At 44.7% G+C, this 25,021-nt stretch overlaps 1 protein-coding gene across 1 annotated transcript in view; it reads left to right on the top strand.

Moving 5' to 3' along the window:
* The window catches only part of WASHC5 (WASH complex subunit 5), a 69,248-nt gene that overhangs the window by 22,632 nt on the left and 21,595 nt on the right, over positions 1-25,021 (top strand). The window contains exons 9-22 of the mRNA XM_068238020.1: positions 2,767-2,938; positions 5,858-5,985; positions 6,540-6,669; positions 8,691-8,803; positions 12,344-12,510; positions 12,611-12,686; positions 13,733-13,843; positions 14,776-14,916; positions 17,894-17,974; positions 18,429-18,530; positions 20,514-20,693; positions 21,891-22,015; positions 23,166-23,328; positions 24,768-24,870. Coding sequence (XP_068094121.1) covers positions 2,767-2,938; positions 5,858-5,985; positions 6,540-6,669; positions 8,691-8,803; positions 12,344-12,510; positions 12,611-12,686; positions 13,733-13,843; positions 14,776-14,916; positions 17,894-17,974; positions 18,429-18,530; positions 20,514-20,693; positions 21,891-22,015; positions 23,166-23,328; positions 24,768-24,870 — 1,792 coding nt within the window. The remainder of the gene's footprint in view (positions 1-2,766; positions 2,939-5,857; positions 5,986-6,539; positions 6,670-8,690; positions 8,804-12,343; positions 12,511-12,610; positions 12,687-13,732; positions 13,844-14,775; positions 14,917-17,893; positions 17,975-18,428; positions 18,531-20,513; positions 20,694-21,890; positions 22,016-23,165; positions 23,329-24,767; positions 24,871-25,021) is intronic.

Genomic DNA, 25,021 nt, shown 5'->3' with positions numbered 1-25,021 from the left:
AGCTGTTTTTTCCCCCACAATGCAACAAGGTTCACAGAAAGGAAACTGTCATGGCATTGGTCATGACATCATACTGTGGGAGGTGTTTCACCACAATATCAGCCATACAGATGTCTCTGATGATCTATTTCAGAAAAGGTAAAGTTTCCTCGTGGGAAAAGGGGGGGGGGGGTGTCGGCTAGGCCTGAACGCTTTTAGGAAAAAATTGAATTGAGCGATTTCTGTTACAAATCATGATTTCGATTTGATTCACGATTTCCTTCAAATTAAGCTTTGTTCTCCCTCTGTCCTGTGTCTCTCTTTGAGCAGCCTCTGTCTTTGTGTCCCCTTTTTCTGTGTCCCCTCTGTGTTTTTCCCCCCTATGTGTCTCTCTGTGCCCCCTTTTGCTGTATCCCCTCTGGGTCTGTCTCTGTGCCCCTTCTGGGTCTCTTTCTTGCCATCTTTGTGTCTTTCTTTGTGCCCCTTTGATCTCTCTCTGCCCCCTCTGGGCTTCTCTCTTGCCCATTTTGTGTCTCTTTGTGTGCCCCTTCTGGGTCTCTCTCTTTCCCCCTTTCGTGTCTCTTTGTGCTCCTTTTGTTTCTCTCTATGCTTGCTCTGTCCCCCAAGCTGTGACAGTGCTGGACATACCTTCCAGCACGACTTCAGCAATGCCCATCTATCCACTTTGCCTACTGCAGGCTATAATGCATGCCATACTTCCTGTATGTCATGTGACATACAGGAACCAGGAAGTATGCTGTGCGCAAGAGCCAGCAGACGGCGAGAGAGGATAGACATCGTTGGACTCGTGCGGAAGATATGACCAACACTGCTGTCACTGCGGGCCGCATACGCCGGGACTTGGGGGAAGTTTGAAGCATTGTCTTCAAACTTCCACGTGCATAAATTACGTCATTGCGATAATTGCCACTTTGGCGATTCCGAAATTGTGATCTTTGTGATTGCAATTTCGGTTTAAATTCGATTTATCTTTCAGGGCTAGTATCGGCTATTGATTGGGATGAAGTTCAATCCTGGGTTAAAGTTCTTCCTTAACTTAAAGAGGAGCTGTTAGGTATAAGGTCTCAGAGAAAATAAACACATATATCAGTAGCTAAAGATTGGCTGTACTTACATTACATATGCATTTCACTGTCCACGTTTGTACTTCACAGAATTTGTATATAGTATATGCAGAGATTGATGCTCCTGACAGCTCATGGCAGGTTCCATGTTTGTCTGTCTCCTATGAAGCCAAATGTGTCCTCATGTCCCGCCTGCTTCCTGATCACAGAAAAGCTCGTACTGAATAACACTAGTGTGCAGTGAATATTAATTAGCCATGTGGCTAGGAACAATAGCGGACTCCTGCAGTGTACTCTGCCCGGAGATTTGTCAGTGCTGTGCGCTGGACTGAGTTACAAGCTGCTGAAACTTGATCCTGTAACTTCTCCTTAGCAGCCGAGGGGAGGGCCCCAGAATGCTTTGCAGTATGGTATGCGGCTTGCGTCCTCTTAAGAGCTTGGGTCTAACAGCTTTGCTGATAAGCACACATCAAATGAAAGAGAGATTTTTATCTTCACTATTGCCTTTTTGGCTTCCGTCTAAACTGTTTAACACAGGAGAATAGAGGTTTAAATTAGCTTCTGCAGCCTGACGGTTATTCTTTAAGGACCATAGTCTTACACCCCCCTAGGGACCGGGCAATTTTTTACAATTCAGTGCTCTGCAGCTTTAACAGCTTATTGTGTGGCCATTAGAGATGTGGCGAACAGTTCGAGAACATCTCCAAATCCCTGGGGCTTTTACTACTTCCGGGTCGCACTGACCCGGATTAGTACGTCTGCGCTGCCCGGCGGAGCACGTCCTAGATCGCGCTCCTGTTGCCGGGCACTTTCTGCGCGTGTGCGTGACGTCATGAACGACGTCACGCTCATGCGCAGAGAGTGCCCGGCAACAGGAGCGCGATCTAGGACGCGCTCCGCCGGCAGCGCAGGCGTACTACTCCCGGTCAGTGCTCCCTGGAAGTAGTAAAAGCCCCAGAGATGTTCGCCACATCTCTAGTGGCCATATAACTTAGCCAATTGAATTTTAGCCCCTTTTTCCCCCCACCAGCAGAGATTTCTGTTGGTGGGATCTGATTGCTGCTGCAATGTCTTTTTTTTTATCAATTTTAGAGTTCTTCAAGTTAAAATACAAATGTCTATATTTTTTTTATTTGGCCTTCCTACCCCTTCCCTTCCTTCCCCCAAGATCCACCAGTAGAAACACCTCTCATAGGCAGGGATGAGATTGTGAGCCTCTCCTGGGGACATCTCACAGATAGAGCTATCCCCTGTACAGCGCTGCAGTAGATCACAGCACTGTACATGTAAATAAACGTGTTTTTTTTTCTCACAGCCTGCCAGCCGTGATTGCGGGCTGGCAGGCTGATCATGGAGCTCCACTCTGTGTCTCGGCAGGGAATGATTGCGTGTGCGTGTGTTCCTTGCTAATCTCCGCCCCCAGCACTTGACGCCAATCAGCGTTAGGCGGTCCTAGCCTTCTTAAAACAGATGTGTCTGCACTCTACCGCAGGGTCGCATGAACTGCAGATTCGGCGGTGATCCCGTGGCAGGCTGTCATGCCATGGAATCATCACACTGCGCAAGTATGAAACCAGCCTCACTGTAAATACTAGACCGTTATTCCCCAACCCTTGTAGATGTATTTTTGTTGAGCTGTGATATGACAGGTGCACTTGATACACTAGAGAATCTGTGAACATATTAGTATTGTTTGTGTCAGGCCTCTCGGTACGCCGCGATCCTGGAGCGCCTCCACCCGCAGGTCCAGCAGTTCCTGAAGGAGGGCTTCCTGAGAGAGGAGTTTGTGCTGGACAACATCCCCAAACTGCTGAACTGCCTCAGGGACTGTAACGTCGCCATCCGGTGGCTTATGCTTCACACTGCAGAGTCAGGTATTCATTTCAAATCATTGTTCATATCCCTTTAATTGTTTAGTCACAGAGAACACAGCTAGTGCAGTTTATGGTATGAAAACTTGTGCATGGCATCTTGTGATTTAGGATTAGTTTGGCATTAAGTTAGCCGTATTGGAGACATCAGTGGCCCAGTACAGTAAACTGGGGGCCTTAATAAAGCAAACCTGTGACTTCTTTAGAAGGAAAAGTTAGAATCTTACTTTTGTTCATAGTTAAAGTGGGATAAAATTCAATAAAAAACATGCTTTACTATTTTTTTGATTACCCATACAGTTATCATATTTGCTTTTGTGCGCAAGTAATTTTGTCTGTTTACAAATTACAATTTATCTGCTGTGAAAGCTGCTGTTGCATTTTGTTGCATAGCTGCTTTATTTATATATTATAATGTATCTAGTGGCTATTTCTCTCATTTTTCAGCTTCCGTAAAACTGAGGAAAAACATGGCCAGGAATTTTTACTAATAGTGGCTGATGAGTAAACTAAAGAAAGACAATGTAATCACTTCTTAGGCATAGTTTGCTAAGATTCACACTGAAGAAGAAAGTGAGGTGTTTTATGTCTTGTATATACCATGGAATTTCCCGTCAGTTTTTGGTCGAATCAATCATTTCCAATCTGATTTCTGAGAGCTTTTGTGCAGAAGTGATCGGAAAATCGATTAAAAAAAATGATAGGGAATCAGAAATTATCGATTCAACCTGAAATCTGCTGGGAAATTGCATGGTGTGTAGCAGGCATTAGGGCTCCCTACCGATTCAGCCGCTGCTCCCATTCTACTGTGTAGCCGCAGCCCATGTTGCTAAGTTGTGTCATTAAGCTACGTGCTGCAGCATGCCGTCCAGACTCGCACCAAAGTGCAATCTGGATGGCAAGCCATGCTACAGATATGCAGCGCTTCCCTATGCAGCTAGCAAGCAGGGGAACGCTGTGAATCTGCAGCCCATACACACAGCATACAAATGCCTGTACAGACACGGTTTGTGCGACGGTTTGTTCGTGTGTACGTTGCAAAAGATGAAGACTTTCAGCAGAATGTCTGCAGGAACAGCCATGTTTGAGCGATTCAGCTTGTGAATCTCTTGTGACTTTTGTCTCCCAAACCGTCGCTTAGTCTGTTGGTGTCCTGTCACATGCACGAAAGTCTTCTACAGACAGCAGAGTCCCTACCATAATACTACTACTATACGTAGTCTGTGGCAGACAGCTTCCGTCATGTCTTCACTCTTTCTGTTGTCACGTGTGTCGCGAACTCGAATTGTCGCTGCCATAAATATGCTGTTGTCTGTTTGTCACTGCCTCACAACTACAGACAAATGTATGCCGTGTGTATGGGCCTTTACTGTTTGAATTCTGTTCTTCTCCCGATTTTTTTTTTTTTTTTTTTTTTTTTTTTTTTCTCCTAGTAGGTTTTATTCTGATATGTACTTTTTAGTGCAGAGAAGAGATGCTGAGTTCCATACCACTTTAAAGCTGTAATATTTTTAATATACCTGTGGTAAAGTATCTGCACTACTTTAAAAATAATTCTGAACTAAAAAATGTTGCCACTCTCTGCCTTGTTCTCTACATACCTTAACCCTTTGGGGACTGGCTGCCTAACCCCCTTAAGGATCAGACCAATTTACATACAGGGGGGGGGGGCGTATTTGGGGGGGTCAGGCAGCCGGATCCTTAGTAGGGCTAGCTGGGCATTGGTGTCCCCTATGTGGCCAGCAGCCTTTACTCGCCTTTACTCACCTCTCAGGCTCCAGCGATGAGCATCTCTATCCCCCTTTGCTCTGGCCGGCATCCTCGCACTGTTGTTAAGTCCCGGGTCGCGGCTTGATGACGTCATCAAGCTAGGACCCGACACTTAAGCCAGAGAGAGCAGGGATGCCGGCCAGAGAGGAGGGGAGCGACAATCGCTGGAGGAATGTCAGGAAGGTGAGTGGATCCTCTTCTTCCCCTCCTACCGCCGCTGCTCTAATAGTGATCACTGCGATCCACCGGCGATCATAGTGATCAGGAGCCAATCGTGATGGCTTCTGATCACTGAGGGGAGATGTCAGCTGTCACGTGACAGCTTAATCTCCCCCCCGGGTGCGCACAAGCATGTCAGGAGCGAAATTGGCAGGTGGCCAATCCTACGCGGCATCAGGCTTAGACAGCCACAAGTGCAGCGTAGGATTTAGGCTCAGCGGTCCTCAAAAGGTTAAATAGCTTTGTATAAGCTGTAGTTCGAAACCTAGCTAGGGCACTATCTGCAGGGAGTTTGTATGTTCTCTCCGTGTCTGTGTGGGTTTCCTCCGGGCATTCCGTTTTCCTCTCACATCCCAAAAACATACAGATAAGTTAAGTCACTTCCCCCTAAATTGACCCTAGACATGCACTACACGATACATACATTAGGGATTAGATTGTGAGCCCCTCTAAGGGACAGTCAAGTGACAAGACAATACTCTGTACAGTGCTGCGGTATATGTCAGCACTATATAAATATTAAATAATAATACTTAAGCTGAGAACAGACTTTTTTTGTCCATTCTCCACTCATTGCCAAACTGCCAATGACCAGCTCCTATTTTATATATAGGGGCCGCTCACACTTGTCAGCCTGCAGTGGATCTGTGGGATCTGTTACGACAAGCGGACCACACTTCTGTGCAATCTACTATAATCCCGAAAGAGCAGATGTGTTCCGCATATAGCCTATGGGGGGTAATGCATCTGCCCAGCTGGACCATTGCAGCGGACACTACACTGTCCCCTCCTGCTGGCGACACGTAGTCCGGCACAAGTGGGAACCGAGCTTTACTAGTGCACAGTATAACGTTCCTTTCTTGGCCAGAGCTGCAGATTCTCACTCCTACATACATGTTATTGTTATTTTATAGAAGTGTTTTTCTGTTTCAGCCTATGACCCCAACAACAAGCGTCTCCGGCAGGTGAAGGACCAGGTTCTGGCCGAGTCAAAGTACAACTCCAAAGTCTTATTCCAGCTTCTTCTGGACACGGCCCAGTTTGAATTCATCCTGAAGGAGGTAACCTTTCCATCTTCTCTGCTCATTGAAGCAGTCCTCGTTTCACTGCCGCATGGGATACATCAGACCTATCTAGAGATTAGGAGCGCCTATCCTAATATCCTCGCCTGAGACAGTGTATCAAACTAATCCCCCCCAAGGTAGCTACCAAACTATATCCATAAACTGTGTGCATACTGACAATGGTCAGACGGGATAAGGAGAGAGTGCTCTGGATTAAACCCTGACCACAAGGGTCAGTAACAAGAAAAAACACATACATTTGCCTGGGCACATCATAGGGGGATTTGAAAAATAGAGTACCCAACAGTGGACACTGGAGAGCTGGGATACCGTATGTGGGACACTACAGAGCTAGCTATACTATAAAGTGGCATTGAAAGGCATGGACACTATGGGCGGCACTAGAGAGATGTGATATGCAATAAAGGATAGTATAAAGCTGGTACACACTATTGAGGCACTAGAAAGCTGAGATCTAGAATAAAGGACTTCATAAAACTTCGGACACTATGGGGACACCAGAAAGTTGTTGAAATGCTGCTTCTCTACAGATGTTCAAGCAGATGCTGTCTGAGAAGCAAGCGAAGTGGGAGAGCTACAAGAAGGAGGGCTCTGAGCGGATGACGGAACTGGCTGACGTGTTCTCTGGGGTGAAGCCGCTCACCAGAGTGGAGAAGAATGGTGAGTCAGTGGGCATAACAACAACAGTTGTCACGGTGATACCTTTAGGCTGGTTTCACAGTGGGACGTTACAGGCGCACGTTAGAGCAGCCTGTAACGCAGCCCACCGCACAGTAATGAAAAATCAATGGGGCTGTTCACAGTGCGGACGTTGCGTTACATTGTAACGCTGCGTCACAAGACAACGTACTGCATGCAGTACTTTGGACGTGGCTGAGCCGCGTTAGACTGCTTGCACATGCTCAGTAACGTTGGGGAGGAGCGGAGAGCGGCCAGGCACATGGCTAATTAATATGCACTGCACGTTATGACGTGCAGTGTTTACTTCCTGGAGCAGTCGCTCTGTGCGGCAATTGGCCGGCGGGGCCACGTGATGCCGCATGCGCACAAGAGTGCGCATCACGGCATCACTGACGCCAGAGTGAGCTGCACAACGCGGCTCACTCTGACGTCCAGATCCAGCACCACCAGGCGTTGAGTTAGGGGGACGTTATGCGACCCCCTCTAACGCAACGTCCTGGTGTGAAATTAGCCATAGGCTCCAAAACTGGATGGGGAATGGCAGTTTAGGTGCCAAAACCTGACCTTGCCCCAGGCGCAACTTGGTCTAGATCCGTCCCTGATTAACGCCCCCTCTAACGCAACGTCCTGGTGGGAAATTAGCCTAAATGGTCTGAGAAATGGAGCTGTTATGACATTTTAACTGCAATTCCACTTTCTTGAAGGCAGAGCCAGTCAATTGCGATTAATCAGCCTTAATGAGTAACTCTGCAAGATTTCTTTGTAAGCTTTCAAAACTTTTAAGAAAACCTGTAATGAAAATAAAACCCCTCTGGGGATACTTACCTCAGGAGAGGGAAGCCACTGGATCCTAACTAGGCTTCTCCTGTCCTCCGGTGTCCCGGCAATCCAGCGTGGCGACCCGAACAGCAGCGACATATTTACCTACCGCCATCCTGCGCTAGCGCACTAGCGGCTCTTAATTCGGATTAAACCGGAAATAGCCGAACCCAATCGATCCGCTCTACTGCGCAGGCGCAAGTCGTTTGATCGGGTTCGGCTATTTCCACCTTAACCCAAACGAAGAGCCGCTAGTGCGCCAGTGCAGGATCGCGGTAGGTAAATATTGTCTACGCCTTCTGCATGGAGTTTGTATGTTTTCCATGTTTCAGTTTCCCCCTACAACCCCAAAACATGGTGGTAATTGTTATCTGGGGTCCCCAAAAATTAAAGTGAACCCAAGGTGAGAGACATATGGAGGCTGACATGTTTCGTTTCTTTTAAATAATGCAAGTTGCCTGGCTGTCCTGCTGATCCTCTGCTTCTAATACTTTCAGCCATAGACCCTGAACAAGCATGCAGATCAGGTGCTATGATTGGATTTGATACATGCTTGTTTCAGGGTTGTGATTCAGACACTAAAGATGCCCGAAGACCAAAAGAACTGCCAGGGTACTGGTATTATTTATAAGGAAATGCATATGGCAGCCTCGATATCCCTCTCACCTTGGGTCCCCTTTAAAGGGGAACTGAAGAGAGAGGTATATGGAGGCGGTCATGTTTATTTCCTTTTAATCAATACCAGTTGCCTGGCAGCCCTGCTGGTCTATTTCTCTGCAGTAGTATCTGATTAAAACCAGAAACGAGCATGCAGCTAGTCTTGTCAGATCAGACTTATAAGTCTGAACCACTGAAACACCTGATCTGCTGCATGCTTGTTCAGGGGCTATGGTTAATATTATTGGAGGCAGATGATCAGCAGGGCTGCCAGGCAACTGGTATTGTTTAAAAGGAAATAAACATGACAGCCTCCATATACCTCTCTCTTCAGTTCCCCTTTAAGGCTGGAATATGCTGGGTATGTTAGAGGGTGAGCCATGATCGGGGACAGTCAGCATGTGACTTGTTCAGTAGACTCAGTAAAGCACTGTGAGGTGTACTGAAGCGATACAAATACTGGATACATTTATGGTAAATAAAGATGTCTTATCCCCTCACACTTACATTGTGTTCTTCTGCAGAGAACCTGCAGGCCTGGTTCCGGGAGATCTCCAAGCAGATCCAGTCTCTGAATTATGATGATTCCACGGCGGCCGGCAGGAAGACTGTGCAGCTCATACAGGCTCTGGAAGAGGTCTGACTCCATCTTTTCATAATTCTCCCTTCAGTAAAGTAACCTGTACTATAAGATGTATGGAGACTACCATTGTTGTCACCACCACTCACTTCAGGAAGAAATTGTACTAAGTTTGCAGAGGCTCAGAATTGGATTGTTGTCAAGCTCTAGTGGTCTGAAAGTCAGCATTTCTACTTTGCTCTAAGGGCTCTTTCACACTAGAGGCTGCGGTAGAAAAGGCTGAAAGTCAGCCTTTTGCTTAACGCCAATACATAGCGTTTTCAAAGCGTTTTCAAAGCGTTTTGAAAGAGTTTTACAGCTCATATGAAAACGTCCTTTTTTTTTTCTTCTATAAAAATAAGTGAACAAGTCAGCTGTAAAACGCTTTGAAAACGCTTTGAAAACGCTGAAGTTGGCGTTTTCCATTGACTATCATTGAAACGCCAACAGCCAACTTCGGCTGTAAAAAGCCTTGAAAAAGCTCCTGGGAGCGTTGAAACGCAATGCTCCAAAACGCCGAGTTAGATGTGAAAGGTAAAATGAATGTCTATGGACTTTCTTTTACCTAGCAAAACGCCAACTTCGGCCGTGGCGTTAAAACGACGAAAAATCCCTCTGGTGTGAAAGGGCCCTAAAAGATTCCTCACAGCTTGTAAGCTACTATCGCAGAATTTTTTTAAGCAGAACATCACTGAAATGGTAAAACAACGCACTTTGTCCTGCTATTCAGCTTCAAATCTGCATCCAAACTGGAGATAACAGTATCTTTGTTTGCATTCCAATGTTGATACATGTGTGTAAACAAGGTGTAACAAGTGAAAAGGAGCGCTCTGTGATGCTCTCTGTGCTTCAAACACACAAACAGCTCAGAACAGCTAATTAGAAGATGTTAACCTCCTTAGCAGTAACCCCGTGCTGGACACGGGGTAAGCCGCCGTGGAGGATATCTCAGCCCCTGGTGGGGTGATTTTCAATCTGTAAACTGCCGTACGCGCAGTTAGCACTTTGCTAGCTGCGCGTACAGCCTGATCGGCGATGAGCCGCACGCAGCGGCGGAAGAGGGCCCCCGCCAGAGCCCTGCGCAGCCCGGACCAATCACTCCCGGGCAGCGCAAAAGGCTGGATCGGATGCTCCTGACGTCAGGACGTCGGCTGACGTCCATGACGTCATTCCGATCGTAGCCATGGCGACAGGAGAAGCCAAAAAGGAGATTGCGTACTATACGCAATCTCCTGTTTGCTGTTGTTGCCGGCGGCGATCAGACTAGAGGGACATATGCGCCTTCTAGTGGTGTGTAATGTAGCTACCACTCAGGTAGCTACATGAAACAAAAAAAGAAAAATGACAAAAAAAAAATTGCAATGCAGCCTCCTTGGCAAAAACAATGTACCGCCAAGGAGGTTAATATATGATAAAAAGCAGTTTGAATAAAATGCAATGGCAGGTTTCAGGGCAAGACAAACTACACTTTGCAAACTTGTAATTAGTAAACAGACAATATTACTTGTGCACAAAAGCAAATATAACTGTATGAGTAATAAAAAGTAGGAAAATACATTTTTATTGAATGTTATGTCGGAGTTTCAGACCACTTTAAATCTGTGCATTGATTGCAGAGAAAGTATTATCTATCACAGCTCCGCCTTTCTTCCTGTACCTTAACCAAGTGACAGAGGTATTTTAAAAGTACTCTAATCTGTAAGAAGGCAACACTAAGGGTGCCCATACATTGATATTAGATTGTGTGGGCTGATCGACCTTTCCGATCCCAAAATTTTATTAAATTGGAGGAGAATTGGTGCCACATGATTGCCGCCCAGTCAAACTGTTGATCGTTTTTCATTTAAAATCATTCGAAAGAATCAATCAGGAATGCTAGAAAACATCAGTCACAAGGGTCCATCAGGCACCCGTTGATAACGGAGTTCAATATCCAGACAACCAATAAGCGCGGCAGACCCCTGCCAGGTGTCCTCCCAAGTGTATGTGTGCCCCACCCCCCATGTACCCATTTGCAGTGTTGTCACGCTGACGCAATCATGCCCTCTTCCGGTTTCCAGCATTACAGCAAGCCGGTGTCACATGGTACAGGTGCTTGCATTGAACCTAGACACCGGAGGAGGACAGGATTTGCACCCATGGACAGGTTGGCCTTCAAGACTGGAGGTGGGGGGGGAACATTAATGCTGGAGGCAGGACAATTTTCAATAGATTTAATTCTGGAATGTATTGGAAATTGGCGTGCAGTGTGTGAGCAGGAGATCCCTCTGTGATCAGATTCCATCGGAGCGGGATCTATCTAATGCTGGGGACACACAATGCAATTTTCCATATGATCGACTGGTAATCTGAAGGGAGGTTGTATCACTTCCAAACCCGATCGATAAAGGGAACGATTTTACCATGATCACATCCCAACATTGATCCCTTTATTGATCAGAAACATGTCGGAAATAATCGTCCGATTCCCTTTGATTGGACTGGAAATTGCATTGTGTGTTCCCAGCATAGAGGTCGACCTGGTGGCAGATGGAATAATGTATGGCCACCTTTTATGTAGCAGCTTTTGAGTAGATTAGTTGATCTGACTTGTGGGGTTGTTATATTCTTCCAAGTGTTAAGGTGCCTATCAACGGTACAATTGATATTTCAATGCCATTTTAATGATCGAATTGTATAGAACATTTGCCGTTTATGAAGGCAATCAATAATGAACAATCCTTTGGTCGATTGCTAAATAGGATAAAATCGATCCAAAAGTTGTATTTTATGATCTAATTTGGAGAATCGTTCAGTAAATGTAAACAGTCAATAATTACCTTCTCATTATTTTCGATCATAAAAATCGCATCGACAGATCGCATTTGGTGGAAAAATTGTACCGTTAATGGACACCTGTAGAGGATTTTGGAAGTTGCATGAAAGTGCTCCCACACACCATGGTAGTGTCTGAATGGGCCTACTCCCTCCAATCTGTTCCTTTGTAGGGAACAGAGCTACACTTAAAGAGAACCTGAACTGATAATTAAAAGTCAAAATAAACATACACAGGTCATACTTACCTCCCGTGTAGTCCCCTCACCAATCTCTTTCTCCTCTCCTGCGTCCCATTTGTCCACTGTGATCAATGGAATTCTCCATCCTCCATATTGAAAATGGCCATTACCCCATAACAGCTTCCTGGTCAGCACACTGTTAAACTGTCATATCACCCACTTGAGCCATAGGGAAACATGGACATTACCTTGCACATTCAGTTGTAACTGACAGCTGCTGATATATAACTGACAGCAACTGGTATATTTCAGTTCTGACAAAATATTGTCAGGAGTGGAAGGGATCGCTGTAAGAAGAAAATGGTGAGCCTCTGAGAGGAACTTATGGTGAGGTTAGTATGTAATTTTCATTTGCAGCTACGTCATTTGTTTATTTTAAATAATTTTACTCACTTCAGGTTCCCTTTAACATAACAAAAGACTGTTAAAAAGATGCGGTGTAAAACTACTGTTGCACTTAATAGTAATTGGTATTGTGGGCTTCCTTGTTGCCGCTGGACAGGTCCAGGAGTTCCACCAGCTAGAGAGTAACCTGCAGGTTTGCCAGTTCCTGGCAGACACCCGGAGATTCCTGCATCAGATGATTCGCACCATCAACATCAAGGAGGAGTTCCTGATCACCATGCAGATTGTGGGGGACCTGTCCTATGCCTGGCAGCTGATAGACAGGTGAACAGTGTTTAGCCAGATTTTGAGGGCAGAAGCAGTTGGGGGAATTAAATACACTTTCTCAGAACCTCCAAGTTTAATTTTTATTTATTTATTTTAGTTTCACATCAATTATGCAAGAGAGTATTAGAGCCAGTCCCTCCATGGTGACCAAACTGAGAGCCACTTTCCTGAAGGTGAGATATCTGATGTGTTGCAGGTTTATATCTTAAGCAGCCCATACACTCAGCCGATTTTCTGGCAGACCGATCGATCAATCAATCGATTGCAAATCGGTTGGCCAATCGACCGATCGACGGCCGATTTCGATCGATTTCGATGGATTTCCATCGAACTTGCAGGGTGGAAAATTTAGGTCGATCTGATGAGATTGCTTATCAGTTTGCATTGGCCTTAATGGAAATCTGATGGCAAAAAAATGCCATCAGATCGAATTTCAATAGATTTCAAACTGAAATCTATTGGAATTCTATCCTGGTAAAAAATGTTCTAAAAACGCATCAGATAGATCATCAGATGCATTTCTTATCTATCTGCTGCCAATCTGATGAGTGTATGGGCACCTTTAGAGGTTGTAGTTGTAAAATTACACTGTAATAAATCTACTATAGACAACACGCATGGTAATGTTATAGTCAGAGAAGCCAGGAAGTTACATTTTGGAGGTTAAATGAAAAGAATAGAAAACGTGGGGATGACTTAAAGGGGATCTGTAACCAAAAATATTGTCCCCGTGGGGAGTACTTACCTCAGGAGGGGGAAGACTCTCTGGATCCTAATGATGGTTCCTCCATCCTCCAAAGCCTCAGGGATCCAGCGCTGTCTCCCCTGAAAATACATCCAACAAGGTTGTCTGCTGTAGTGGAGGCGTAGTAGCTCCACAATGCAATCCAGCAGTAGCGGCTTTCTGATTAGGCTCAGGTAGAAATAGCCGAGCTCGATCGGGTCCATTCTACTGCGCAGGCGGCTTACGCGGACCTGATCGGGCTCAGCTATTTCTGCCTACTGCACGCAGGATCGCGGTAGATAAGTATCTACCTTACCGGTGTTCGGTGCTGCCAGAGCTGGATCCCGGATGGGTGAAGAGGCTGCGGAAGCCTCAATAGGATCCAAACGCTTCCCCTCCCGAGGTAAGTACCCCCCAGGGGCTGTTTTATTAGTTACAGATTGTTTAATCGCAGCGATCTGTAAGATCTGACCCTTTTTTTTAATGTTGTTACAGCTGGCTTCTGCCCTTGACTTGCCCTTACTGCGAATAAACCAGGCGAACAGCCCTGATCTCCTGAGTGTCTCCCAGTATTACTCCGGGGAGCTGGTGTCCTACGTCAGGAAGGTGAGTGTCAGTCGTGTCTTGCCCATATCTTTACCATGTCCATAGAGTGCCGCCCAGTTTACTAGATAGACTCAGTGAATCTGCTAGAGGATCGCGTTAAAGAAGGTTAGCGAAAAGAGGAAAAATAAATAAGTACATTACAAAGTGAGACGTTAAATAATAAAAGAGAGATCAAGAAATGATTGATATTTGCCAAGTAATTTGTTCATATAGTTTGATTCACAATCATCCTTCACGTAATCATCTTTACTACTGGTAGACATGAAAAAACAGACAGCACCAACTGCCACTATTTATAACCACGCCTCCTAAGAATGCTAAAAGGTTGTTTTTAGAAAGATAGATGGATAGATGCACAGAGGGAGACACTGGTTACTGGGCAGTTTGAAACAGCTGTTATTCCCTACAATGCAATAAGGTTCACAGACAACAAAGCTGTCATGACATCACACCGTGGGAGGGGTTTCACCACCATATCAGCCATACAGAGCCCCTCCCGATCTATCTAAGAAAATTTAAATATTTCTCATGGGAAAGGGATTATCGGCTGATGATATTGTATTAAGTATAACCCTTCATTACAGTTTCTCTCACATTTGCAGTGAGTTGTATATGAAGTATGCCATATTTATTTCCTTTTAAACAATACCAGTTGCCTGGCATCCTGCTGATCTTTCATGCATCAGTAGTGTCTGAATCGCACACCTGAAACAAACATGCAGGTACTCCAGTCAGAAAGCGCTGATCTGCATGCTTGTTCAGGGTCTATGGCTAAACGTATTAGAGGTAGAGGATCAGCAGGACTGCCAGGTAATCTGCATTGTTTAAAAGGAAATTAATATGGCAGCCTCCATATCCCTCTCACTTCTTGTAAAGTTGGAAATCTACTTTTTGCCTTGACAGACGTTGTTGACTTGAAATGTTTCGGACAGGTTTTGCAGATCATCCCAGAGAGCATGTTTACATCTCTAGCTAAAATCATCAAGCTGCAGACTCACGATATCATGGAAGTGCCAACCCGCCTGGACAAGGACAAGCTGAGAGATTACGCCCAGCTGGGAGCCAGATACGAGGTGAGCTTCAGGAGAGCCCACAATCTGACTATTCATGCCAGTTATTCTAGTTGTATAAATCTCCAACATACCGATGCCACGCAGATAGGTATTTTACTAACAACTTAAAGAGACGCTGAAGCGGAAAAAAATTATAATATAATGAATTGGTTGTGTAGTACGGATAATTACTAGAACATTAGTAGCAAAGGAAATATTCTCATATTTTTATTTTGTTATGTAGTTTTTTTGATGACATTGCATCATTCTCTAATATTTGCAGTTTACACACTACTCAGCAGTCTAAAGGATTTTACAGAGGAGGCTTGTGAGCTTTTGAACTGTTCTCTGCAGAGAAAAAGAAAATACAGGGACTGACAGTTGAGATAATAAGCTTCAGAAGACAAGACAAATAACATTTATATTGCGCTTTTCTCCTGGCGGACTCAAAGCGCCAGAGCTTCAGCCACTAGGGCACGCTCTATAGGCAGAAGCAGTGTTAGGGTTACCCATTACACTATCCAGCCACTGAGACAGAACTCAACTTTGAAAGTTATGGAGCTCAATGGCTTTTTTGCATAGATAACTGGCGTTTCTTAACTCTTCCTGTACTGAAAACAATATTAGACTTATGTCTCTGCTACAAATGTTTTATTTCTTAGCTGTACTACACATATAAATCATTATATAAAAAAAAATCGCTTCAGTGTTTCTTTAAAGTGGAACTGAGGATTCAGCTAAAACAAAGTGTTTCACTTACCTGGGGCTTCTGCCAGCCCCTTGCTGTCTTGTTTCTGTGCTGGTTCTCATCGTTCCTCTGTTCTCTTGCCGCGGTGCAGTTTATTTACCGCCGTCTTGTAAGTCGACGCCATCCTCGCCTGCGCAGCCCTGGCCTATTGCGGACAGGGACTTGAAGAAGGATAGGTGTGCGCAGTTGCAGTCGACTTACAAGACGGCGGTAAACAAACTGCACCGCGGTTGGAGCTCAGAGGATCGTTAAGGACCATCGTCTGCACAGGACGGCTGCAGGGGGCTGGCAGAAGCCCCAGGTAAGTGAAACTCTTTGTTAAAGCTGAATCTTCAGTTCCACTTTAAAGGAAACCTGAGAGGAGCTCTACAAGCTGCAGCAAGGAAATGTTTTTCTTTAAAGGTTATTATGCCTTTGCTTGTCGTTTAGAGCAGAGAGGAAGTTCTGTGTTCAGGTCCGCATTAAGTTTAAGTGTCTCTCCAAAGACATTTGTGCACTTTTTAGACAAACACCTTAACCCACGGTCAATCAAATCATATCTGCGAGTAATGTTGGTTGTAGTGAGTTACAGAACTTAATTGAATAAGAACTTTAATAGAGAGAGGATAATTAGTAGAATTTTTCTACTTTTTATGTTTTCTACTTTACTTTCAAGTCCCATTTTACACTTTCTGCTTCGATTTGCATTGCGATCCGCTCACCCGTTGCAATGGCCATTAATCTCAATGATATTATTTACACTGACCACTGTGTGACACAATGCAGAAGAAGTAGCTAGGCCACCACAAACTCTGCAGTGCGTTGCCACATGATCCATGCCTACCGCATGGATTAGGTAGCAATACAAGTCTATGGCGACGCGGTAAGTGTGCATAAGTGTTCACAGTAGCGGCGCACATGCACAGATTGACGGTAAACCAGTGACACACTTCCTGCCCAGCAGGAAATACGTCACTGAGCAAGAGGTGGCACTAAGCATATTACAATAGATACAAAAGGACAAAAAGAACCGGCACTGCAGCTGCTTGTAAGCGTGCATATAGACAATAATGTGTTGTTTGAGGATCTAGTTACCGTCCAAAATATCTTAATTTCTCTCTCGCAGAGCCTCCTCAACTTTAGCTCCACCACTCTAGCCCCCACAGCTTTATTTCTCACAGTGGATGTGGCTGGGTTATCAAACAGATTGTCTGCATCAGCTCTCCCAGCTTCTATGGCTTCTTCCACCACATTATCACTGTCAGAGCTAAAGTCCTCTTCAACATCTTCCAATACATTTAAATCGTCAGTTGCTGCGCAGCACTGCATGCTGCGTGCTCAGGTTAAACAACCCAATAATGCAATAGATACAAAAGGACAAAAAGAACCGGCACTGCAGCTGCTTGTAAGCGTGCATATAGACAATAATGTGTTGTTTGAGGATGTTTTTCTAAGCCTGAGCACGCTAACTGCAGCGCTGTACCCGTTACTTTACGCTGCTATATCTGCATGTGCCGGCTATCCTTTTACCTGCTGATACTAAGCATATTACCTTGTTGGTGCACTCTGACGCAGGGTAATTTGACAGGGGGCGTGGTCTGTTGCATTTCTCCTGCCACAAGACAACCACCCCACACCAGAAGCTTGATTTACTAAACCGTGATAACTCCTATCATGGCCGCTCTAGCGTTTCCGCTTGCAATCGCGAATTTAATCCGTGATTGCGCGCAAAAACGCTAGCACGGCCGTGATATGGGTTTTCACGGTTTAGTGAATCAAGCCCCAAGTGTGAAAGTAGCATTAAAGAGGAACTCCAGCCTAAACAAACATACTGTAATTAAGTTACATTAGTTATGTTAATTAAAATAGATAGGTAATATAATCTCTTACCCTCCCTGTTTTAAAAGAACAGGCAAATGTTTGATTTCATGATGGCAGCCATCTTTTTGGTTGGAAGGAGGTGACAGGGAGCATGAGACACAGTTCCAACTGTCATGTGTGCTGATCACCCCTCCCAGTTGCTAGGCAACATGAACAACATAGGAAATCCCATCATGCTTTGCACAATATCAGGGGAAAAAAGCCTGGGCAGTTTTCTTTGATGGGTGGAGCTTAGCTAAAAATACAGCTAAATATGATGCTTTTGTAAGAAAAACAAAGTTCTGATGCTGTGAAACTGTTAAAGAAACACCAAGCCTTTTCAGTTCTGCTGAGTAGATTTTTAGTCCGGAGATTCACTTTAATGTTTTCAGCCCTGTGTTCTCTCCATAGGTGGCCAGGCTGACCCACGCAATATCCATATTTACAGAGGGCATTCTAATGATGAAGACAACTCTGGTTGGGATAATTAAGGTAACACAAGAAGCCATTTCTGGTTTAAGCAAATAAAGTTTCCTAGTAAACTATTGCTGCTAATAGTCAGACCCTGCTCTCTAATGTAAAAATGCTGGTCTCTGTTTTATAAAATGTTGTATAAGGGCGTTTTCACACCAAAGATCATCAAATAAAAATCTCAAGTGCTCATCGATCACAATCTTTCAGCAATTGCGCTCGTGATTCTAATTTCGGAAGGAGAATCGCAATACGACTGTTCCTGAAATGCTACATGCAGTGCTTTTTCAATCGCAATGCTGCAGTGAGCATGCTGCCACAGGGGGGCACTGCACTAGCGCTTTGTCAATAGCCGGTGATTGGCAAGTATAGCAACTTTTTGGACTCCTCCTCTCTTGATCTTTGAAGTTTATTTCTTTTTTTATAAGGGAACTTGAACACGAATGTCCGTTCTGACTGCTGGTTGTGTTTTTAGGTGGATCCAAAGCAGCTGCTGGAAGACGGTATAAGGAAGGAGCTGGTGAAGAGAGTGGCACTGGCGTTACACAAAGGCCTCATCTTTAATTCCAAAGCCAAGGTATCCTCTGTGCCAGCCAGACAGTGTCTGTCTGTCTCTCTCTCTCTCTCTCTCCCCCCTCCCCCTCCCTCTCTCTCTCCCCCCCCCCCCTCTCTCTCCCCCCCCCCCCCTCCCTCTCTGTCTCTCTCCCCCCCCCCCTCTGTCTCTTTCTCTCTCTCTTTGTTATTAGGCTTCCTACTTCATCTATATGATCTTCTTTTCTGTTGGTTATGGTGGCTTAGATGTGGACGTCTATTAGGCTCTGATGATGTATATTTATGGTGAATTGGAAGCTAACTGCTTCCTTTAGGGTGTGTGTCTTCTTGGTGAAGCCAGGGCTGGATTTCTGGAAAGGCCTTATAGGCCCGGGCCTTGGGCGTCTGCTGCCCAATGGGGCACCTGGAAATGGAAGAGATGTAGTTTATAGGGAACAGAAGACTGAAAAAGGAAAATGCAGGATGCAAATGGTGCACAACACATGAAGTAAGGTAGCTGATGCCCAAGTGTGCTGTACTTCAAAGAGAAGAGCTTTTATACATGGAAGAGGGAGCTGCACGTGGAATGGGAGGGGCGCAGCTGTACATTAAAGGGAAGCAACAGGAAACTTGGCCTAGCTCAGTGATGGCTAACCTTGGCACTGCAGCTGTGTGACAAAACTTCAAATCCCACCATGCCTCTGCCTCCCCGAGTTATGCTTAGAGCTGTCAGAGTATTGCAGTGCCTCATGGGACTTGTAGTTCCACCACAGCTGGAGTGCCAAGTTTAGCCATCACTGGCCTAGGGGCATAAAAAGTATAAATCCGGCCTTGGGTGCACCAAAGCCTTGTGGCCTAATAAGCCAGGACTGCTGTTTTTTTAACCTTGTCTACACGGTACAATTTTCCACCAAACAGACAGATCTATTAGATGGATCTAATAACAAATTGCATTGTGTGTAGACGTCCAAATTTAAATTTTGCAATAGATTTTGCTTCGATAAGTACTCAAAATCTATTGCAAAATATAACGCAATACGATTGGACCGGTTGGAAATTATCGAATAGATCCGTCTAATAGATCTGAGCTGACAGAGAATTGTACCGTGTAGATGAGGCTTTAGATAAGCCCAGTAAGCTCTTTCTTCTGTATCTCAGGTAATGGCAATAGGCTCAATAAGCAGTCCGAGGACCTCCAGAGAGCTCATTTACATTACCGATATTTTACTATGTGCCTACCAGGCACCCATTCTTACTTGTATCCTCCCCCTCCTTGTGCCTAAAACTACACCTCCCCCCACATATACACCTAATGCCTAACACTAACTCCCTCCAAGTGCCTAACATTAACTTCCCCCTCAAGCGATGAAACAACCGCTATTCTGCGTGATCCACAAAGCTTTCTCACCTGTTTTCCTCTGTTTTCACCTTATCAATGTTACTTTTTTAAGCTTCCAAAGAGCAAAAATACAATATAATTAGTGTAAGAAAAATAATTTTCTTACACTAGTAATAGTTTAAGGATTATTTAATCAGAACAACTAGCTATGAGTGATTATTTTGCTTGTAAATGTGCTGAAAGTTTATTTTTATCAAATAGGTGATAAATAAGTCATTTATGAGAAGTTTAGTGAATAAAGCCCATTGTAGTCGATCATTTACAAAATATTAGCTCCTCTTTTTCTTCCCTACCTGGCGTCTGATCAGCTGCTTCTGTTGCCGATTGGTTACAGTACTGCATCGGGCCTCTAATTCACTGCCCAGGGACCTGATTACCGATACTTTGTGCGGGCGCTATTAGACACCTGCTGATCCCCTCCCCTTTTCCCACCCAAATCTTTCTAGAGCAGTTCCTGTTTAAAAAAAAAAAAAAAAAAAACATACTGTGGGTTCCTGGCTTTAAGCGGACGAGCCTGTTCTACTTGCAGATCACATGGTTCATTCCTTACGGTTTAAGGATCAGCAGGGCAATGTTGCACTCTTGTCACTAGCGATTATTTTGTGTCACTGCCTTCTCTTGTTATTACAGCCCAGCGAGCTGCTGCCTAAATTGAAGGAAATGGCGGCCACCATGGACGGCTTTCACCGCTCCTTTGAGTACATCCAGGATTACGTCAGTATTTACGGTTTGAAGATCTGGCAGGAGGAAGTGTCGCGTATTGTCAATTACAACGTGGAGCAGGAGTGCAACAACTTCCTGCGGACCAAGGTAACGTTACGTTCTGTATATCTGATTATTGTGTGTCTTATTATCTTTTCTTCTTTATCATGGGTCACATATTACTCAGCACTTTACATTAGAGGGGCACTCCGGTATAATTTCAGGAGCTCTACTCTGTTAAAGATGAAAAGATATCAATGTATATGTGAAGTCCCACCCACTCGATGAGATCATGTGATCTCATCAGAACTCATCTGCCCTCCCATAAGGTTTCGGGTGTGATGGTATCTAAGAATTATTAAGGAAATTTAGGGAGGTGACAACTAATGCAGAGCTTCGTATGATGGAGGAAGAATGTAAACTGGATCCTTTGTGGAATTGGTAGCCAATGGAGAGACTGGTAGAGAGGGTCCGCGTCCCTTTTACTATTGGCCATAGGACAGGGGGACTAATCTTTCCACAATCCCATTGTTTCTTATAGAAAATATTTGTGCTTGATTCCAATGATGATCTTGTGTTGCGTTACATAGACTTGTTGGGGGGGGGGGGGGCCTCGTCTAGCTTACAGTGAAATCAGCCTTCCTTAAAGAGACTCTGAAGTCTCAAAAAAAACCATCTTTTTATTTAACAAATATGTTAGCCCTAACTAAACCACCGCATTCCCGCCGCTGTACACTATCTAAATCCCCTCCTAACTCGCCGGGGGGCAATCCGGGCTGCGCTTCCGTGAGAGGCAGAGCTATGAGCCGCAGCTCTGCCTCTCAGCGCTTCTGTCAGCCCGGATCGCCGCCTCTCCCCGGCCCCTCCTGTCTTCCTTCACTGAGAGGGGCGGGGGAGAGTCGGAGATACGCCGCTCATAGCTCTGGCTCACACGGAAGCGCACAGGGCAGCAAAATCCACGACTAAGAAATCGTGGATTTTGCAGGGGGAGGGAGGGCGAGTTAGGGGGGATTTAGATAGATTACAGCGGCGGGAATGCGGCGGTTTAGTTAGGATAAACATATTAAACACATTTGTTATAGAAAAAGATGGGTTTTTTGAGACTTCAGTGTCTCTTTAAATGTAAAGCCACGTACACAGTAAAACATACAGACACGCTACTTGGCGCTCTACTAAGCAGTCTGTTCTGTCCTCTGGAGATACTGTGTACGTTTTGTGAATTTTGTTTTGACCTGTGGTCCCTGTATTGCCTGTATTGCCGCTAATCCCTTTTATCTATTTATTTTTTTCTTTGGTCACCAACAGATCCAGGACTGGCAGAGCATGTACCAATCCACACACATCCCCATTCCCAAGTTCCCTCCGGTGGACGAGTCTGTGACCTTTATCGGCCGCCTGTGCCGGGAGATCCTGAGAATAACAGACCCAAAGTGAGTCCTCATGGGATAACGGTGGGAGGGGTCATAGATTATCTCACTTAAGGTGGCCACACACCATACAATTTATTTTTTTTAAATATCTGGTCAATTTAAGAATTGCAATCAATTTGAGACTGATTGTAACATTTCAAAAATATGACCAATGTACCACACACCTAAGTTAAATTTTTCCCCAAGTACTGTATGATAAAAATAAATGGAAACTCTGAGAAAATTGCTTGGGTGTGTATATTAATATATTGACAATCTAACACACACCATACAATCTTTAGAAAAATTGAAGAAAGATATCTGGCATTCCGGATAGATAAAAATAGAAAAAACCGGGAAATCCGATCGGATTTTTCAGTCGAATGAAAAAAAAGCTTTCTATTTTTTTAGGAGATCCGATCGTTTTTATCAAATTGCCGTAAAATCGGATCATTTTATTGTATCGTGTGTGGCCACCTTTAGTCAAAAGACCTAACCTATATTTACACAAATAGATGAACTAGGTTCACAAAATACCACAGTTGTCACTGATAGGGCGATAAGGTGACCTGAGGGAAAGTAGGGTTAGCTTGGAAACCACTGGACTGTTAAGCTGCCCCAGATAAAGTGACCTGTGGCCGCATCGGGAGGAGGTCTTTGCTGATCCGACCCCCCACCACCACCACCACCATTCTGTCAAAGGTGGGGTGTAGCTTTTCCACCCATATGTTCCCCACAATGTATGGTCACTGGTCCCCCAGTCATAGGGTATGCCAAGACTGTAGCAAGTAAAATTGTATAAGCTCGGTAGAGGTACGAAGGGAACAACAACTGATCAATGAAAACTGGACACATGAAGTGAGTATGGCCAGTCTGATCCCTTTAGTTGTCCCTACACAGAGGTGTAAACAAACCCCATAGGGGTGACCATAAACTACTGAGAAGGTAACTAATGGTGGGAATCGGGTGTAAGGGGTTCATAATATATACAGTGCAAGTGTAAATATAGAAGATTATACAATAAGGAAGTCGGGGAGAGGAAAGAATTTACACTAGGCAAACACTGAGTAAATAATTTTATAAATGAAAATTGTAAAATAGAACAATTGTAATCATTGAATCGCATTCAGTAAAGTTCCTCTGTAATTGGTAAAACGGCTTCTGTTTGCAGAGTGACGTGTTACATAGGTCAGATGAACACGTGGTATGACATGCGCACTCACCAGGAGGTCACCAACAGTCACCTCTTCTCTGAGATCCAGGACTCGCTGGGGACGTTCGGCTTGAATGGGCTGGACAGACTCCTGTGCTTCATGATAGTGAAGGAGCTGCAGGTAATTATCTCTGCCCAAGTCTCTGAAGCCATAAAACATCCTGTTTAGCTCTGCAGGCCTGATTCTGAGCTCAGTCATAGTAAGTGAAGAGTGTGTGTATTTATACAGTGCTGACATCTTCTGCAGCACTTTACAGAGTACATAGTCATGTCACTGGCTGTCCTCAGAGGAGCTCACAATCTAATCCTACCATAGTCATCTGTACATTTTGGATGTGGGGGGAACCTGAAGTACCCAGAGAACCCATGCAGACACTGGGAGAAAATACAAAGTCTGTGCAGATTATGCCCTGACCGGCATTTGAACTGGAGACCCAGAGCTGCAAGGCGAGAGCGCTATCCACTCACTACAAAACATCTCTCAAGCCAGTCACAGCAATCACAGCAATGCATAAAGAGAACAGGCGCTGCAAGTTTGTTCTCTCCTCAGGTGCCGACCGTTTCTCACCTATTTTCTCTGTTTAATGCACGGGAGGAAAGATTTTGCACAAAAAGAGAGCCCTGTCTGTCCCCAAAAATTATATTGAGATTTTCTTTGTCAGGTAAGATCTATATGAATGCTCAAGTGGGCAAAAGGAGAGAAGTGCGTGTGGTAGTCAGGAGGTTACATTGTTCTCTGGAGAAACAAATTGAATGGGGCTATCGGCATTAAAGGACACCTAAAGTGAGAAAGATATGGAGGCTGACATATTTATTTGCTTTTAAACTATGCAAATTGCCTGACTGTCCTGCTGCTCATTTGCCTCTAATACTTTCCGCCATAGCCCCAGAACAAGCATTAAGATCAGATGTTTGACTGACGTTTTGACTGGATTATGATTCAGACGCTACTGCAGCAAAGAGATCAGCATAACTGCCAAGAAACCGGTATTGTTTAAAAGGAAATCAATATGGCAGCCTCCATATCCCTCTCAGTTCAGGTGCCCTTTAAGTGCCAGCTACTTCACTAATAGTTGAATAAGACTTTACCAAGGTCCAGCATAGTAACCATTGATGGCTATCATGTCTAGGAGAACTCATGGAGGAGAATGTGATTTGGTTGATCAGCTGATAGATTTGCAAAGCTGCAATTTGCTGTGATCACATCCTGCTTTAGCACATGATCGTGACTAACAAATCAGAGACTTACGGTACCGATCTATCACCTGACCATACTGATCACATGCTCCTCCATATGTTCTCCTAGACATGACCATCACTGATGACTATGTGCCCAGAGGCGTATTTAGAGGGGTGCTGGCAGGGCTCGTGCCATGGGCGCCACAGCACCATGGGCGCCATGCATGCTCCTCCATATGTTCTCCTAGACATGACCATCACTGATGACTATGTGCCATCATTCATAAGTGACATCTCTGGTCCCTGATTGACTTTATATTTACTGGGGATGTTTTTGTTGTTGTTATTGTTTGTGAGAGTCCTTCTTGTCTTCCTACACAGAATTTTCTCAGGCTGTATTCAAGGATAATCCTGAAGGACAGAAGCATGCAGGAGATTCTGAGACCTCTACAGAAAGTGGCCATCCCGCTGAAAGGGATTATTGGTAATTCTTGTGTTGTAAAAGGTCATAGTGTTAGTGTGCCTCTACTTATATCTGTTTAACCTCCCTGGCGATACGATTCTTTCTGGATTTTAGGGTCTAAAAGTGGTTACCTATTCTCATGAACTTTTAGACTCTAACTAGGACCACTTCT

This window comes from Hyperolius riggenbachi, chromosome 5, assembly GCF_040937935.1.
Source record: "Hyperolius riggenbachi isolate aHypRig1 chromosome 5, aHypRig1.pri, whole genome shotgun sequence".
Taxonomy (NCBI): Eukaryota; Metazoa; Chordata; class Amphibia; order Anura; family Hyperoliidae; genus Hyperolius; species Hyperolius riggenbachi.
Note: the sequence above shows the minus strand (reverse complement) of the source record. Positions and strands in the feature narration are given on the sequence as shown.